This window comes from Aspergillus pseudoviridinutans (assembly GCF_018340605.1).
Source record: "Aspergillus pseudoviridinutans IFM 55266 DNA, scaffold_7, whole genome shotgun sequence".
NCBI classification, from domain to species: Eukaryota; Fungi; Ascomycota; class Eurotiomycetes; order Eurotiales; family Aspergillaceae; genus Aspergillus; species Aspergillus pseudoviridinutans.
The window spans coordinates 175,214-193,441 of NW_025091287.1; the positions used below are offsets into that span (position 1 = coordinate 175,214).

Here is an 18,228-nt window from a genome sequence, read left to right on the forward strand (position 1 = left end):
GGTTCGAAGTGCTAGCGGATTTTTGCCACTTTGTAAGGTAGTCATATAACTCACTTCGTTCAAGCTGCATATAAATATATATTCGGCACTTTAACTACCCTGTCCTACCCTAAGCAAGGAAAAAGGGAATCAGATCGAGAGAATACGATAAAGCCTATCAAGTGGGGGGCATATCAGCAGGCTGAGCCAGGATAGCGTTCTCGTGATCTGATTAGTCAACCCCGAATTCTAGGAAGTTCTGTAAATCCTTAGCTGCGAAGGGTTTAGATGGTTGGCGCCACGCGCCCTACTAATCCAAAAATACAAGGACTACAGTAACTTACCTCTTGTAGCCAAATCACCTGGACTGGCACCTCTTGCAGCCGCATCGGCCTTAAGGGCTACAGCGGACTATAAAGCGCTAATACGAATAGTGCAGAGGGTTAGACCTACTAGATCATGTAATACACTATAGGTATCTCCGTAGGTCACTAAGTAATTTATAACTTAGGAATTAGTTCTCCTTGGGTAATATATAGTTGTCTTACTCAGTTTACTCGGAGTATACTAATCTTACTAGTTAATATTAGGGCTTAGTAGCTAGTTCTGTAGTTCAAATCACTCCTAAAGTCTTATTAGCCTATTAGGACACTATAAAACATCATAATTAGTACCAGATCCTGCTCTAGCACTCTAATCTAATATGATAAATTAACCCCTATTACAGAACATGCTGCTAGAATGTGTCAGACGATAGCGCTTGAACTTACGACTATGATGAACTAATTCATGAGGCCGCAGGGCCTCTGGTTAGTGAGATATCTCAGGAGATCATTTTTGCCAAGAAGGTTGGTACAATTATTTCGGAGATCCCATTGCCTCTTTTTCTCTCTTATTCCTCTTAGGGTCGTTCGCTGAACTTCGATAGGTAACCGAGATGGTCCAACTCATGTCGTGTAATGAGGCGTGCGGCAATATTAGCTGCTGCCTCGGATCCTTCCGCTCAGCTCGCGTGGACCCCGGAGTTTCTTCGAACGTAATACACAGCCTCGCGGAGGAAAGTAAGTCAGTGAACACACTTGTTATCGCCCTTGAGCATATATAAAAGGTACGCAGTCAATCTCTCCAGTCACAGTAATTCAATTGCCATCTTACCAATCCTTTGCAAGATGTTGACCACATTTTTCTGCATTGCCAGCGCGGCAGGCGCCTTGGCTGCATCTGTACAGATTCGTGATCAATTCGACTCGTCGGCATATGCTGCAAAAGACGTCGTCGAGCGAGATTTTGCCATTATCGGCGGAGGAGCAGCAGGGACTTATGCAGCGATCAGTTTGGCCGATCAAAACAAAACCTTCACCCTAGTCGAAATATCGGACCGGCTTGGGGGACACACCAGGACCTTCCAGGACCCCGCAACCGGGGCCAGCGTCGACTTTGGCGTGCAGATCCACCTCGATACCCCGATCGTTCGCGACTTTTTTGCCCGTTTGCGCACCCCTCTGGCAAATGCGCAGCTCTCGGATTTCGGCATGCCCAAATATTACGACTTTGCCAAGCAAGTTGCCCTGACCAACTACACCCGGGGCAGTATCCAGGCCGACTATGTTGCCGAGCTCGACAAATATCCTTATGTCCAAGATCTCGTCGACCTGCCCAACCCTCCCCCTGCCGATCTGCTCCTCACTTGGCCAGAATTCGTCAAGAAGCACAATCTCTCCTCCGGCTCGGCCGAGGGTGGCCTCTCATGGCCAGCGACCCCTGGAGATCCATTGGACACCACCGCTCTTGCCATTCTTAACGACGGCAATCACATCGAGTTGAATGAGTTTGGCGGAGCTGCTCTTCACAGTGCCAATCACGACAATTCCCAGATTTACGTTAACGCGCTGGCCGAATTGAAGCCGCATGTGTTTTTGAGATCTTCCATCATTGCAGCTCGGCGTGGATCGACCCGCCAGTGCGGCGTGCAGCTCGTGGCCAACACCCCATCTGGCAAAAAGCTCATCAAGGCAAAACAGCTTATCATTGCTATGCCGCCTGTCTTGGACAACGTCAAGTATTTCGGTCTCGACCAGCAGGAGCAGGCCATTCTGAGCAAGCTTTCTGGCAAGCACTACTACGGCGGCGTCGTGAACAACACCGGGCTTAAGGAGGGCATTGCTTATACCAACGTCGGCGTGGACAGACCGTACCACGTCGCCAGTCTGCCCGGTGTGGTCGAGATCGCCCCTTCGGCTTCTCCTGGCTATCTTTTCTACTGGTACAACACGAACCAAGCCCAGACACAGGCTGAAATTGAGGGTGCTGCTCGAAGCACCATCAAGTGGCTGCAGACTCAGACCAATGCTCAGGCCCTGGAGCCAAAGTTTGTCGACTTCCAGGATTACTCACCATTCCATCTAAGCCCTCCGACCAAGGACATTGCGAACGGCTGGTATACTAAGATGAAGGGTCTCCAGGGTCATAGGAACACTTGGTACATTAGTTCTTTGTTCGTCGTTGGCTCGACCCAGGTCTGGAACAGCACTCACACCCTGCTTCCGGATATTATCAACGCTGCTAAGTCTTAAACTGTGTCAAAATCTGCAATTAGGGGCAAACTTGTGATGACCAGCTCGCCACCTGTCAACTGGTGAATCAACTAACCAGTTCACGTTCTGTTGGAGAGGTTTAGAGTTCCCAGGAGATATAGCCAACTGGGTCTGGGATCGGAAGCAAGTGTACAGTGGATATATGTCTGAGCCTATTGTAAATACTTAGTAGTATTCTCTTCTATAATTCATCCAATATGGAGCCATTATCTAGTATATTACAGCTTATAGAACATGCAGAAGTGCTACTTAATTTCTCTTAAGCTAATAGGCTTTAATAATGCCTGTCTTAAGATCTACCTATTTAGCAGTAAAAATTTATAGATAATAAGTATATACATAGAGTAAAGGAAATAGTAGTATACATATTAGTGGACTAGCTATGCTAGGGATTATAGATGAAAATTAGAAGGGTATTTAATAATATATTAGATATGCCGGGAGGAGTAGGTTAAGGAGGATAATTTAAAAGATACAATAGAAGATAATAGTACCTCAGGTATAGTACTCGACTTTATGAGGCATATGAAATAATTTAAAGCTATAAGCCATGAGGGCTATAGAATATAATGCCAGGCATAGGCCACTGCAGGCCCTGATGGGGCTCTAAGTTTATTAGGAAGTGATGGGTCTCTCTAAATATATGTATGTATAAAAGTAGCGATAGTAGCATCCTTCATATCGCCCCAGACAAGGGGTTGGGGTATGAATCAACAACAATAATTCGGGGTGAAACTCTCTCCTGATTGCCATGGCTAGATCAAGTCGGGTTCAAATAGATCTCAAAGTATTGACGAAGCGCTGCTTGCTGAACGATAACCCAGCCTGCCTGTACGCTTGATATAAGGTTGTTGGATCTAGGTTAGTCAATGGATCCTAGTCAAACGTAATTACCATGCGGTTCATGCAGAGTTCCAGGAACCCGGCGCAGGCATTGCCAAGCATCGTGTTGGAGGCTCAAAGTTGTTGTAAAGGCTGCAGGCGCAATTGGCTGCTCAATGCCCCAAGCAAGGCATGCGTCAGATGGTGACTCCCCTTTCAAAAGCATTCTGCTCACCATGTTGCTGCAGCAAAGACCATGGAGCTCCAGGCTGCATTGGCAACGCATATTCACGCGAGCTTATCTCTAATATCTACCGCATGCAGAACCAAAGATCAGGCTGGGACAAGTTGGTCAACTGCCAAAATCTAAAGGCCTCAATCAAACTATTCACAGCTTTGGCCACTTCAGAGAAATGTTGCTAGTGGGTCATGTATTGTATGTCGTGGTGAAGCCCAGACTTAATGGCTTTCTTTGAATCTAGTGTAATTCTTGTTCATAATATTGAATGCTGGCTAGCTTCATAATCAAGTGTCCCGTACCCAATTCTACTTTTCCTGTGGGCGAGCTCGAAAGTATCCAATCGAGGTCCAATGCTTCCGCTAGAGGCACGAAAGTGCTCAGACCAGACAGTCTGGACGGTCAAATCTGGCTGACCAAGCTCATTAAATGTTCGGCGACACCGCCTGAGCTCGTGTTGATCAGAGAATCGTCAGTGTCTCGTCAATGGGCAGTTTCTTCGGCTGCTCGGGACGAGCAGCTTGCTCATCTCCATAGTTGATGTGGGCCTTCAGTTTATAATCGTCAGGGACACCCGCAAATTCCTTTATGGCTGCCTCGATGGACGGAATAGCATTCATGTGCTGCAGGTTGGCGCCCACTCCCCCTAGTTCCAGGGCAGTCCAGACAAGGATCTGGTGGATGCCTTGAGTGTGATCACCCCACTCGCCAAACATATGGCCGGTCGCCTTGTGCGTCTCTGCGGCCTCTTTGGTCGTCTGGCCACGCTCCCAKAAGAGTATCTAGACCTTATTAGAAGTCTGCGTGTGAGTCACGAAAGTTGTTGACATACGGATCCATATGCAGCCTTATGACTTTGGAAGACGGGACCCAACTTTTGCCAGAGACCAGGATTGATCGACGTCAGGACCGGCTCAGCCTCCTTGAGGATAATGCTCCAGAGCTCCTTATGCTTCTCCCCGAAAGCGAGCGAAATGCGGACAGGCTGAGTGTTGTAGGACGACGGGGCGAAGGAAAGGACTTTGGAGACGATCTCTTGGACTCGTTCGTCCGAGAGCTTGGAGGTTCCTGCTAAACCATGAACACTGCGACGGTAAGCTGCTGCTTCGAGCCACTGGTCAGCCGTGATGGAAGGCATCTTGACAGAATGTGGGCAATGGTTATTCCGTCAGTCTTGGGATGCGCCTCATGATATATATATACTACGACCCACGCCAGCCAGAGGCCCCAGAGATATCAGCCCAATGATCGCCGCAAAGGTATCCAATGCTACTCAGTCGCCATGCTTACAGGAATCACTCATGCCGGCGATGAGGCGGCTTACGTTTTGCTGCGACCATGATAACTGTGCAGCAAATCACTGTGATTGGCCCCTGTTTTGCCTGATTTTCGTTTGCGGGGGATAGAAAGTCCGTCTCAGGAACGTTTCCCCGGAGGACAGACCACAAGGTGATAATATAGCACAAAGGAGAAAATTAATTGAGGGCGCGTCTTCTTCAGCTCACTGATCATCGTTTATTTGGATAAACGAGCCAGTAAACAGGGGATCGTCTTCTTCGACGTGTTTCCGTTATTTCAAAAGCTGACAAACTCTCTCAAATAAGTTAACTACTAGGGCCTATAGCAGCGAGGCCGTTTCTCCTAGTGATTCCTGAAATTGCCTTGACCAACAAATGTTTGATAATTTTATTTATTCCCACCTGTGACTAATATGCAGCGGGGCTGATGTATTCAAAGTCTAGTCATAAAATCAGTCTATTTTAAAAGGTCTATACGTACAAGCATCCCAACCCAGCAACGATTGATCTTATCAACTGTTGCGAAATGGCGAGAGACCCGAACCGCCGGCCGTAAGATAACTATACACATGATACAGGACGTCTCGAAACCAATGTCATTGCCTGCAAAGCATTCTTCTAACACTGGTTACTAAAGTATATCCGAAGTATGTTCCCCTGTCAGTGGAGCTGGTATTGTTTCTTATAAGTAATAGCGAAAACTGTGAATTCCTAGACAAAGTAAGTGTTTCCATTGTCAGTCTAACCTCCTCCCATCTTGCTCCGACATGAAAGACCCGACCGCGCCCTTCTGACCTAATTTCTCTTTCCTCCCTCTCCTCAACTCCTCTATCTTGCACACAGCGCCGCCCCTTTCTTCCGGTCGCTACTTCTCCCCCGCCGGTGATTGCCTTGGCTTTTAGCCTAACGCACTGGCCCTTTCTTGTTAATGGCGATGCCGCTCGATCCGACGCCGAGCTTGCAATGCATGTCACTTAGGAGAAGAACCACTGGGGTGATTCAGGCCACAGCGGCTTCCTGCCTATTTCGTGTCGATACTCTCGCTTTTGCCCCAAGGGGGTGATTGTGCATCATGCTACGAAGCTACGGTCTCTTTCTGAATGTGTGTCTTGCTCTTCTCTTAAGCCCGCCGGCCTCCGTATCTACAATGTGCCGATCTTCCTTCGATGCCGCATGTCCCGCTCCGTCCGCCCCCTCCAAGGTTACGTTGCACAGCCGCGGCGGCCCAGTATGGCTCTTGGTTGCCTGGTCGCAAATAACGTGGCATCCAGTTGTCGTCATCGTCAGTCTCTCCGGTTTGTCTACACCTAGTTGATGAATCTTCGAAAACACAGCCCGATGATAGAGGCCAATAGTGAAAATACCGCAAACGCCTTTAAATGCCTCACGCGGCGTCCAGCTTCCAGTGGAATCAAGAGAAGATTTATCTTACGGTCCTCTCTGGTTACGTACCAAACGGTAGCTACCTGGTAGTTTACTTCAAAATCTGTTGTGTCTTTGTACTGGCTTGTTTGTTATGAGCTTAGAATAGTTATTCCAATGTTACCACGTGGCTTCTAAGTACATGATAGATCACTTGTGCAGCAATGCATCACAGATAGGCAATTTCATGAGTGATGTCGTGAGGAGTCGTCGTCGGTATTAGTCTCCTGTAAGGCTGATCCTCTCCTCTAGATCCACTTGCCAGGAATAAGACGGCGATAGCAAGCAAAGAAAACGTCAAGTTCGCCCAATCGTCGACCGCACGGCTCCTTGGAGATCCACAACAGGGCATCGGGACCCATCAGTTGAAGGGATGGCTGATGGCCATCTGGCTACTCAGGCAATAACTATATAGGAACTGGGCCATCAGCCAGTGTCTCGGATTAGTCAAGTATAAATACAGGATAGTTGCCTTCCATCGGATGTTTCTTTTCATCTTCATCGTCAGAGAGTGGCCAAAATGGTTCGGGCCATCCTATGGTCCGTTAATATTTTTCTCATCAGTCTCGGCCAAACGGCAATCGTCCCTCTTCCTTCAAGCACCGGACCATGCGATGTCACGCTTCATGCAAGTGAACTAGTTGACACATCTCGAACCGATCCCTATGACCCAAAAGGAGGTAAACGTTCTATCATGGTCACCACCTTTGCACCCGTCAATTGTGGAAGTGTACCCTCTACATCTTACATCCCCAATGCAACAGCCAGGTATGAAGACGTGAATTTCCAGCCTTTTGCACTACCTCCAGGAACGTTCGAATCCCTTCGTATCCAGACTCAGACACAGCAGCCGCCACCGACTTTCAGTCATTACGGAGATTACCCAGTAGCGCTTTTCTCACCGGCACTGGCAACCTCAAGATTGATGTACACATTGCTGCTTCGAGAAATTGCCAGTAACGGATTTGCTGTTGTCTCCGTCGATCACCCGTACGATGCTGACATCGTAGAATATCCTGATGGCCGCACGGTTCTCGGAATACTCGCCAACATCAGTACCGAAACAGAATGGGTTTCAGCACTGAACGTTCGTGTTAAGGACATGGTCTTTTTACTTGATCAAATGCACGACGAAAAAGTGATCAGAGACATATTCCCCTCGTTACAGGGAAATGTGCGTCTACTCTCTCTTGATCGAGTAACGATCCTCGGTCATTCCCTCGGCGGAGCAACAGCAGCGCAGACAATGCTGGTTGACAATCGGTTTGTTGGGGGTATCAATCTAGATGGTAAACTATGGGGGCCTGCCGTGGACAAAGGACTCTCGAGTCCGTTCCTGCTTTTCGGTCACACAAACTACACGCAGGCAACAGAGCCCAGCTGGGCAACATTTTGGACACATTTACGAGGATGGAAACTTGAGCTACAACTTGCACAGTCCAAACACTATACATTTTCTGACTTTCCAGTGCTTGCCGACGCTCTGTGTGTCTCGGACGAAGTTAGACAAATTATTCAGGCCGATCTTATTGGGACGATAGGTGGTTTGCGGGCTAAGAATGTGATTGCTTCATACACCGTTGCCGCACTGCAGTACTTTGTTTATGGGCACACGTCGGATATGCTGAGCGGCCCTTCTGTAGCATATCCTGACGTGACATTTGTGTCTTTCTGACTAGTTAAATGACATTGTAGAAATATCTGGTATATTGACAATAGATGTGGATATCGGCACCATCATGCATGTGAAGATCTCGTGCATCCTCCTGTGCAGTGTCATTTTCAGTCAGCTACGCGGGAGAGAATTAGGTGTGAAGTCGCGCTCTGAATAGTGAGGTCATTGACTGAGTTGTGAAAAGGTCCGTCAAAGCTGCAAGGTACTGTCATAGCAAACAAGATTCGGGCATGCGCCTTAAGAGCGCACCAGGTAATGGGCTTTATATTTCATTATATTCTGTTTCCCTTGTCTTTGCCGATCTATCATTTCCATGTTATCCCATCTATTCCTTTTTACGCCATCCCATAACTGTGCTTCGTGTACACGCTAATCTTTTGCATTGAGAACCTTTTCTCGACTGGCCTTCCATTTGCGTTCTTTTCTAAACATCACGCCACCCAAGCTGGTCATCAGGTACGGAGACTCTGTCTCCTGTGCAATTTTGTGAATCTGGTGGACGATCGTCTCGACGTCTCGGCTCTTGATAGGCATGCGATGGCCGCCCTCCCACTCCAAGAGCGTGGCCTGTAGCGGGTCGCAGTACTCCTGAAGCAGGTCTCGGTGATGGTCCAGGCCGGGGTCTTTCAGCCCATGGACGTGGATCGTGGGCAGCCGCAACATGTGCTCGTCGGAACCCAAAGTGAGCCAGGGAGGAGCAGGATGTGTAAACGGTGTGGCGGCGTCGACCAAGCCTTGCGGCTGGGGGAGGTCAGGCATGAGCCAGACCAGCGGCCCACGACCGGCAAAGAGGACAGCGAACCGGAAGCTGGTCACCCCGCACMTCTGCTGCCGGTAAAGGATGCTGGCTGCCACCTTTGCGCCCTGGCTGAATCCCAATAGGCCAACCCAGTCTCCTGTCGCCCCCTTGGCGTCGTCGGCAGCCATGGCCAGCGCAAGAGCGGCGTCGATTCCTGCAGCAACATCCCGGGACGTCCAGACTCCAGGCATGCGGTGATCACGGAGCCAGACCCTGAAAGGCCCGTAGTCCTTGTAGACAGACGTTACATCCGGCCCAGGTTCCACGCTGGTGAATGGAGCCTGTGCATAGACGAGACGGAAAGATCTTCCGAGGCGCTTCTCAAGCACACGGCACTGCATACGGAAGATAAGTGCGTTGGTGCCCCCGCCGTGGAGACAGAGAATGCGCGGCAGGTGGATCGTCGCTGTGTCCTTCATGTTGAGGTATCCAGAACCAGCGGACTGGGGGCTCTGGGCATGATCGTAGTGCCCGACCATGACGGGCTAAGTCGCACAGAAGGGTGTTATTTATAGTGGAATACTAATATTCTGCCACACTTGGAGGCTGCGCTGTGGGACTGAGAGGAGGGCTATAGAATGCTGTGTACCATAAGGTGCGCACCCTTTTGCAACATGCCAGTTATAGGCTTGATAACTGTGCAGCAAGTGGCCATTATTCCGCTTAGACAGGCTCTAGCTTCCCTGATTGCTCTCTTGCGGGCAATGTTAATTCCGTAGGCTGGTCAGCGTGGAGTTATAATAGTCCGTGTTGTATCCACACTCCTGTATCGCCTTGCGGCTGTATACTGACAATAACTTCACCAATCAGATAACTTTGGGTCAGATGTATGCACAGAAGATCAAATGCGGACTTATCAACTTTGAGGAGGGTGTGGTCAATAATCAGAGACAGGGTGGCTGCATAGTGTTGGTGATGCAGCTCATAAGTTCACCCTATTTACGGGAGCTGGGTCCAACAACAGTGTCATTGATATCCTGGCATTAGCTAACCCGTTCACCTGAGCCTTTTCTTCTGGTGGCCTATCAAGCAACAGGCTTGCTGCTACATTTAAAGAGCACTAAGATGTGCGGTATGATGCCATTAGGGCTGGCTGCCGCATCTCCAACAATACCATAGCTATGGCTACCTGGTTGAATTTAATAATGAAGCTCATAGACATCTATGTCACTGGAAACAAGCTGATTCAGCAGTTCTTCATCAACAAGAGTGTGGATACTATGAAGACACCTGTCTTTGATCACATTGAGGATGAAGACGAGATTGTTGGAAGTCTCTCCTAGATTCATGCAATACCACCACGATCTCAAAAGGTTTTCTAGGCAGCTAGTGGCTTCAGTTCAATCAGTCCCATCATAGGCATTAGATCTCTTTAGTAGCTGCTCACACAACTGATGTAACGGGGCTTGTAATACGTAATTGGTTAGCGATGTCTGTAGCAAGGGGATTAGAACAGAGCTCTTTGTGGAAATCATGGAAGCCAATTCGAATTCTTCTATATGCTATAGGTGAAAGAATATCCAAACAAGAACAACACAAACTCAAGTTTAAGAAACCATGTCAATTACTAAGAAAACCCATCGCCTTCCAAGATGACACATAGGACCGCACCACCTCAGCACTCACTGGCCCTTCCGTGGCCATTGTTTTGGAATGCTCACTTGATCTTTGCGTGTCCAAAACGATACCACCGCAAGCCATGCGCTCAAAGTGGCCGTCGAGGAAGCCCAGGGCGAGGGCGGCCGGGTTCTCCGCCGGGGAGAGAGACGATTGGCGAACCCGTTTAATCCACTCTTCGAAGGGCACGATGCCGTGGGGAGGAATATCCAGCGCAGCCGCCAGGACCGTTGACATTTCTTTCCACGGCTGGCCGACGGGGTTGTCGACGTGATAGATGGGATACGCCTCTGTCGCATCATCGCGATTGTCGATATTCAGCAGGTCGACCATGACGCTGGCGGATTTATCCACGGGCAGCCAATGCAGCACACCTCGCAGGTCGGGAAACGCCTTGAGCGCCTGAGCGCTTTTCACGACGAAAGCAAAGTGCTCGACTGGGTTCCAGAAGCCGCTTGTGGTCGACCCGGAAATCTGGCCCGGCCGTGCCACCATGGCCCGGAAGAGCTGCGGGTGACGGCGCAGCGTGTCGGTGAGCATGCGCTCGCACACCCACTTGCCCTCGTTGTAGCCGCTGGGGATCACCGCCGCCATGGGCATCGCCTGCTCAAGCACGTTGGATTCGGCCGAGAAGCCGGTCACGCCGATTGAGGAGATGAATTGGAAACCGATCTTGCGCGGCTCGCTTCCTACTGCCATGTCGTGCGCCAGGTCCAGCAGGTTCCGCATCACCTTAATCTGGGGCTCAAAAGCTTTGAGTGGCCGCGTGGCGCTCATGGGCCACGCGTTGTGGATGATGTGGGTGCCGTACTGCGCCAACCAGGTGTACTCCTCGTCTGATAGACCGAGCTTTGGCTTGGAGGTGTCGGTACCATATACACGCAACTTCTCGCGTGCGGCTGGGGACAGCTCGATGCCTCTCGAAGATAGCGCCTCCGCCTGCCGCTTGTCGGCGGGTACGTCACTGATGGCGCGGTTGATGCAAACGACAGTTGCGACATCCGGCCGCTCGGCGAGTGTTTGAACAATGTGCGACCCAAGGCTGCCCGAAGCGCCCGTCACGACCACCACAGCTCCAGCACTGGGGCGGGTGCTGACAGTGCCTTTCGCCGCAGCCTCAAGTGCGGCCGACCCCCAACCGGTCGTGTAGGCTGCCACTAGGCGCAGTGCCTCTGCCTCTCGGGCTGCTACATCACCCCTATTAATTACTTTCGCCGCTGGGACAGGTGAATCACTGACCGAATTTTGACTTTTGCTGGTGAAGTCCGAGGCGTCATCCGGAGTAGAGATATCAGAGGTTGTGTCTTCGTCCCCCGAGTCTGAGAGCGCAAGATCACTCTCTTCGGTTGCCGTGTCATCGTCGCTATCTTCGTCGTCATCCTCTTCTTCCACGTGCTTCCCACCTCCGGCTCTCGCCAAAGCATTCGACACGCAGGCAACGAACTCGCGGAGACTGGTGGCTACCATCGTCTCAGCGTGGTCGAGCGTGCAGTGGAAGGTATTCTCGATCTCGCGCGCCAGCTCCATGCCCATCAACGAATCAATGCCCAGGTCAGCCATCTCGCTGTCGAGGGTCATTTCGCTGGCATCGATGCCGGAAACGCTGGCGACCACGTCGCGCACCTCGTTTGCAATATCGCGCGGCCCACTGGCAGGCTTTGCCTTTTTATTGTTGGTTCTCTTTGCCTTGGGACGGGATTGGGGCGGCGCCGGTTGGGAGCTTGGACTAGCGGCGTTGGTAGGCCCGTCAAGGGTGGCAAGAGGTCGGGCAGACGATGGCAGAGCCGCTGCGGTACTTCTCACAAACGACTTATCTTTCGTAACCCGCGCTAGGATCTTGCTCATCGTGGCCTTGGGAACGCGGACATATTTCAGGCCCAAAATAACCTCAGCCAGGGCACCCGTTGAGGCATCAAAGATGAAGACATCCGTCACGTAGGACTTTTCATTTTGGCGCGCGTGGCGAGCGAGTACATGCCAGACACCAGGACCATGCTCACGGCCGTCAGTTACAGTCTGAGCCTTTGGCGAGCGCATTACCAGCTCGAGGCCCGTGGCAACGAACATGTCACTGGCCGGGATGTCCGTCAGCAGGTTGACGTACATGCCCGCAACTTGGCCGTACGAGTCTGCCTTGGGGACATCAAGCCAGGTGTCGCCGGCGTGGCGCTTGTGCACGACACCCGCGCTCTCGCCGTCGTCGCGGCCCACCACGTACCGCACGCCGTGGTACACGGAGCCGAAGTCGACCACTTCTTCGAAGGCTCGGTACACGTTGCGGCCTTGGAGCGCCTCCACGCCCTCATCGTCCGCGCCCAACGCCAGAACGGCTTGGCACTGGGCGTAGCTGACCACGCGCTCCCAGCGTCCAAATTCTTGGAGAGCGGCCGGGTCGGATGGCGAGCACATGTTGATGCGTCCCTCAGCGTGCTTGTCGTCGGCAGGGGAAGCGCCGACGCTGTGGATGGTCCAGTACCACTCTGTTTCGGCTTTGTCGAGCGGCTCAAGGTCGATGTAGTAGTCGCGCGTCGAGTCGGCGCAGATAGGCGAATGGCTGAGCATATCGCGGACTACCGGGAAGAAGCCATTCGGTCTCCATTGCGGATTCAGGCTGAAAAGGGTCTCGATGGCCATGTCGATCTCAAGCGTGGCTGGAGCAATGGGCGCCGTCTTGGCGATAACGTGGGTCGCGAACAGGCGCTGGTACTTGTCTGAGGCCGTGTTGATGCGGAACCGAGCCAGCTTTGTCTTCTTCTTGGTGGTGCCACTCTTGTGGTCCTGGAAGCCGATGAAGGTCCATAGATCAAGGGTCTTAGGATCGACTTGTCCTTGCTGTGCCTGTCCCGCCGCCAGCTGCAGCCCATTGCTTCCGATCATGTCTTGGGCGATCTTGATAGCCTGCTCGATTGGCGACTTGAGCTCGAGCCAATGTCGCGACTTCTCGAACTGGTATGGCGGCAGGAGGAGCTGCGCATACTCTCCCGACTGTACCCGGTGGTGTGGCCAGAAAGACACACGTAGGCCTTGTTTCCAGAGATCTACAGTTGCATCTGTGAGTCTGTCGATGCCCCTCTGGGTGTTGGTGATGGACACAGATTGGAAGTGGAGCCCATCAGAATGCGTTGGCGCCGTCTGAGCAAGTGCACGCGATGCCATGACCGTGATGGTCGAGTTGGAACCCGCCTCAAGGAAGATGGCCTGCGGATGCTTCTTTGCGAGCCGTTGTACGGCGTGGTTAAAGAAGACTGGCTGGCGCATGTGGGAGCCGACAAAGGTCCAGTCCAGTCGGGCCGCCGGGTCGCCATGCTCGGTGGCACGTTCTACTGGAATGACGGCATCGTGGAAGGTCACTCCTTTGCCGACCTCTCCGAGGCGGTCGACGATGCTCTCTACCAATGCGGAGTGGAAGGCATTGGTGACGTTGAGACGCTTGCTCTTGACGCCCTCGACCGCGCTGCCTTTTCCAGCCAGCGTGGTGGCAAAGGCGTCAATGGCTTTGGTCGATCCAGCGACAGTGAAGCTGCGAGGACCGTTATAGCAGGCGATGCCAGCTGATCCGTCGGATCCCAGGTTTGACTCCTTCAGGAGATCATGCACAAGCGCCTCGTCAGCCTCGATGGCCATCATGGCGCCCGGATCAGGTCCCCAAGCGCTCTGCACCAGCTTAGCCCGACCAGCGATCAGTTTGACTGTGTCTTCCAGACTCAGCACGCCCGCCACGCAGAGTGCTGTTATCTCACCAAAGCTATGGCCCACGACGGATACTACCTTGTCGGCGAGCCCACAGTCTATCCAGCTCTTGGCTGAGGCATACTGCATAGCAAAGAGGGCTGTCTGGAGCTTGACTACATCCTGATAAGGCTCGCAAGCGAAAATGTCGGGGTAGATACTGTCTAGGCCGTGAGATTTGATGGCGGCATCGCAGTTATCCAGGTGATGCCGCAACACTGCTGCACCTTCATATACTGCGCGGTCGAGGCCAATGAATGTCGAAACCTGGCCCCCAAAGCATAGGACGACGGGTCGCTCAGGCTTCACAGGCGCAATGCCGATGCTGGCAGCTGTCTCCTTGGTAGCCGCGGATGCCTTAGCAAGCTTGTCCTGTAGCTCGTCCAATGAACTGCAGCTGAAGATCAGCCCTTGAGGCAAGCCGGGGTTCGATTGCCATTTCATGTTGAACGATACATCAGCAAGCTTGGCTTGTCCATCTTCGGGCCCAGCGTGTGAGCGGAGATAGGGAGCCAACGCGGTGCTGTACGCTGCAATGCTGCGGACATCGAAGCCTGAGATCCAGAAGGGCAGTCGAGCCGACGATCCGGCCAAGGAGGTTTTGGCAGGCTTGTGAGCCGAGTAAGCAACCACCACGCTCGAATTGGATCCGCAGGCGCCATAGTTGTTGAGCAGAGCCAGCTTTCGGTCCCCTGGCCAGGACCGCAACGACGTGACAACCTCCATGTTGTCTGACGGCTGCGCATGGATATTGGGATTCATGCTCTTGAAGCTTGCTTGGGGAGGGATGAAATTGCCTCGCATCATCATGAGCACCTTGATGAGGGAGATGAGGCCGGACGCGCCCTCCGTGTGGCCGACGTGACCCTTGACCGAGCCAATGGGCAGAGCAGTATCGCGTAGAGGACCAGCCACAGCGTTCCGTATGCTTTCCCACTCTGCAGGGTCTCCGACGGGTGTGCCAGTGCCGTGACACTCGACCAGCGAAATGTCACGTGGGTCTACGCGAGCTTTGCGGATTACATCATTGAATAGTGTCGATAGCGAAGGTACGTTGGGAACAAACAGTGGCGTCGTGTTGAGGTTCTGATTGATACCTGTAGAGCGGATGGTCCCCAGGATCGTGTTCCCGTCGGCCATGGCGGTTGATAGCTTCTTCAGGAAGACGTAGGCGATCCCGTCGCCGCGGCAGTAACCATCGGCATCAGAGTCAAAGGGTTTACACTGGCCTGTCGGGCTGATGAAGCTGCCGGCGGCGAGGTTTTGTGTCCATTGCAGGTTGGTCAAGACATTGACGCCACCGCAGAGCGCCGCCGGGACTTCGCCTGACAGCAGATCCCGGCAGGCCATGTGAAGGGCTGTCGTCGACGACGAGCATGCTGTATCAAACGTCAACGATGGGCCCGTCCATCCGAAGTAATGTGACACTCTCCCGGGGATGAAGCTTCTCAGCTCCCCCGTCCCCGTGAACGCGCTGGTCGGATGGCAATGGATGTTGACATCGTATTCGTAGGAGCAGAGGCCGACGTAAACACCAATGTGCTTCCGTCTTTCAAGCTCAGCCGCGCGTGTCGAGGCCAACTCGTTGAAATACCCGGCCTGTTCGAGAGCTTGGTACGCCGCCTCCAGTGAAAGCCGGCCCTGCGGGTCTATCGCCATTGATTCGCGCGGGCTCTTCTTGAAGAACTTGTGATCGAAAGCATCCGGGTCGCGCATAAAATTGCCATACCACTTCCTGTCCGGGTCGGCATTGTCGCGGAACAACATGTCGGGGGTCATCCGCTCGCGCGTGATGACCTCGTGCTGCGACTCGCCGGTCTTGAGCATCTGCTCGAACTCGTTCAGGTCTTCGCCACCCGCAACCTTGATGGACATGCCCACAATCGCAACCACATCTTCCAAATCTTCTTCTGGCTTGACACTGGGTCTGCTCGGTTCTGCGACCTGGACTGCTTCGACAGGATCGGAGCCGTTCGCCGTGTCATTGTTGCTTTGTCGTTGTTGGTGCAGGTGCACAATTGACTTGTTTATGTCCTCCTCGACATCCTCGAAGTGTACTTGCTTCGAACCGAAGGCGCGCAGAATGGTGGGCGGCAGAGGGCGGTCGAGCCCATAGGCAATGAGGGAGATGTCCTCCTTGTTGGCCGCAAGCTTCGAGACGGTGCTTGTCCAGTTTAACTGCTTCGTCAGGATAGAGCGCAGCACCATACCAACCAAGTCGACTTCTTCCCCCGAGACTTGCTTCCCCTCCGGGTGGTCGAGGTAAGTGGGCAATGCCAGCTGGGCAGCGTCCGGGAACTGCAGCTCAGGCATCGAGTGGCACACTTCGATCAAAGCTTCGGTGTGGCGTTCCCGCTCTGCTGTGGGTGTGTGGAGCTGACCCTTGAAGGCGAGCGGTATGGCCGTGACGCCAGCTGCCCGAAGCTGTCTGACCAGCTTGGACGCGAGGCGCTCCGACGCCGTCACGGTGGCTCGGGACTCGTCAAAGAGTACTGAGATGTAGGCATCCGGAGACAATTTCGAGACGATGCGCGCCATATCCTCGCCCTGCTTAGGGGTTCTCCACGCCGTAGCCAAGGAGACGGACCCGCCTTTGCCGACCCTCTTAGTCCACTCCTCGGTGGCTCCTACCAGGGCCGCCATCAGCGCGCCGATGCGTAACGCCGCGGCGCCGTACTTTTCAAATTCCTGTCGGTTGTGGGAGCTGGCGACGGCGACGGCGGCGATCATGCCAGCACAGAAACCCACTGTCTCGGCCTTGTTGCTTCCGCCAGGCTGTTGCTGTTGCTGCTTCACCAGCTCTGCCTGCAGGTCGTCCACACCTTTTCCAGTCGGACCGTTGAATCGAAACTCCAGATAGCGCCAGTACTGGTCCAGTTGAATAGCGACCATCAGAACCCCGATCCAAAGATCTGGTATCTCCGCGTCTGCAGCCAGCGACTCCACAGAGTCTGGGCCATGTCGAAACCACAAATTGAGATCGGCGAGCAGACGAGCACCCTGCATTGTGCTGGCCACTTCGGGGATCTTCTCTGTCAGGGCTTCCCAGTACCGGGGCAAGCCGGCCAAGGTCTCCAGGATCCATTGTCCATTTGCCCCGTCCACGATCTGCCGCACCTGTCTCTCCAGCGAGTTTTTGCTTTGTGGCCCGATGTGTCCTCCGAAAATGAAGCTCGTCGCTTCACGGACGTTTGATAAGGAGGTAGGGGGGGTCATCATCGTTGCTTAATGTGATGTGTGATGGGGGATTAATTTCCAGGGAAAAACAGGAAGAATAGTGAATGATTGAATGTCAGTCGCGCGGGATATACTGATCTAATAAGAAATAGTGTCAAGAACACTAAGGAGGGTTATGTATGTGTCTTAAAATCCCCGATTCGTAGCTAAGACAATGTCCATCTTCTCTTGTTTTATATAGTTATATATGTGTATGTATGTACATGCGATGCTTTAATTGGCTATCTTTCCCAACCTCGTGTAGAATAAGCATTGGAGGCTTACCGCAATAACTTTTGTGCAGAAAGGAGGCTTACAGCTGAGGCCTGCTTTCGGAGTTTCGGAACAAACTAACAGCAAGCGAGGCAGCACCGTCAGCACGATGGGTGAGCGCTGTTATTCCAGTGCGCAGACGGAATCCCGAATGCTGGAAGGCAAAGCACACAATCTCCTAAAGGTGGAAGACTCTTGGCCGTCTGATATGCAGGGGCAACGGCTTCAGTATCCCAGCGATGACAAGCACGTGGCAAGCACATGGCAAGGACATGGAGGAAACACCGAATATGGTGTTGATCTACACGGCATCGTACTGAAATCACACAGCATACGCATATATGCGGTGTCACTATGGACCTGCATCAAACCTCAAATTGACACACGAGTATGGGAGTTTCGCATCGAAGCAACTCCTCGGTACAACTCGCAATAGCTATTTCGAGGTGGTCCGACGCAGTTGTTTCCGGACTGACCGATGGCCACAGCAATCGTAAGCCTCCCAAACTGGACCGATTGGTGGTGAGCAAGTCAAGGGGAATTGAAAGTCCGGGTTCAGGGCTCGG

General features: G+C 52.6%; 5 protein-coding genes across 5 annotated transcripts; 2 read left to right on the forward strand and 3 right to left on the reverse strand.

Moving 5' to 3' along the window:
* Positions 1 to 1,148: 1,148 nt before the first annotated feature.
* Asppvi_009361 (uncharacterized protein) lies at positions 1,149 to 2,552 on the forward strand (the record flags this gene model as incomplete). The annotated part of the gene is made up of 1 exon (XM_043305218.1): positions 1,149 to 2,552. The coding sequence occupies one exon, from the start codon at positions 1,149 to 1,151 to the stop codon at positions 2,550 to 2,552; it is 1,404 nt and encodes a 467-aa protein (XP_043161153.1).
* Positions 2,553 to 4,094: 1,542 nt separating this feature from the next.
* Positions 4,095 to 4,771, reverse strand: Asppvi_009362 (nitroreductase family protein; the record flags this gene model as incomplete). The annotated part of the gene is made up of 2 exons (XM_043305219.1): positions 4,095 to 4,415; positions 4,466 to 4,771. The coding sequence occupies 2 exons, from the start codon at positions 4,769 to 4,771 to the stop codon at positions 4,095 to 4,097; spliced, it is 627 nt and encodes a 208-aa protein (XP_043161154.1).
* Positions 4,772 to 6,873: 2,102 nt separating this feature from the next.
* Positions 6,874 to 8,028, forward strand: Asppvi_009363 (uncharacterized protein; the record flags this gene model as incomplete). Its single annotated transcript, XM_043305220.1, has 1 exon — positions 6,874 to 8,028. One exon carries the CDS (start codon positions 6,874 to 6,876, stop codon positions 8,026 to 8,028), a length of 1,155 nt encoding a protein of 384 aa, XP_043161155.1.
* A 369-nt stretch (positions 8,029 to 8,397) lies between these two features.
* Positions 8,398 to 9,306, reverse strand: Asppvi_009364 (uncharacterized protein; the record flags this gene model as incomplete). The annotated part of the gene is made up of 1 exon (XM_043305221.1): positions 8,398 to 9,306. The coding sequence occupies one exon, from the start codon at positions 9,304 to 9,306 to the stop codon at positions 8,398 to 8,400; it is 909 nt and encodes a 302-aa protein (XP_043161156.1).
* Positions 9,307 to 10,387: 1,081 nt separating this feature from the next.
* Asppvi_009365 (type I iterative polyketide synthase) lies at positions 10,388 to 17,392 on the reverse strand (the record flags this gene model as incomplete). Its single annotated transcript, XM_043305222.1, has 1 exon — positions 10,388 to 17,392. The coding sequence occupies one exon, from the start codon at positions 17,390 to 17,392 to the stop codon at positions 10,388 to 10,390; it is 7,005 nt and encodes a 2,334-aa protein (XP_043161157.1).
* Between the last annotated feature and the right edge of the window lie 836 nt (positions 17,393 to 18,228).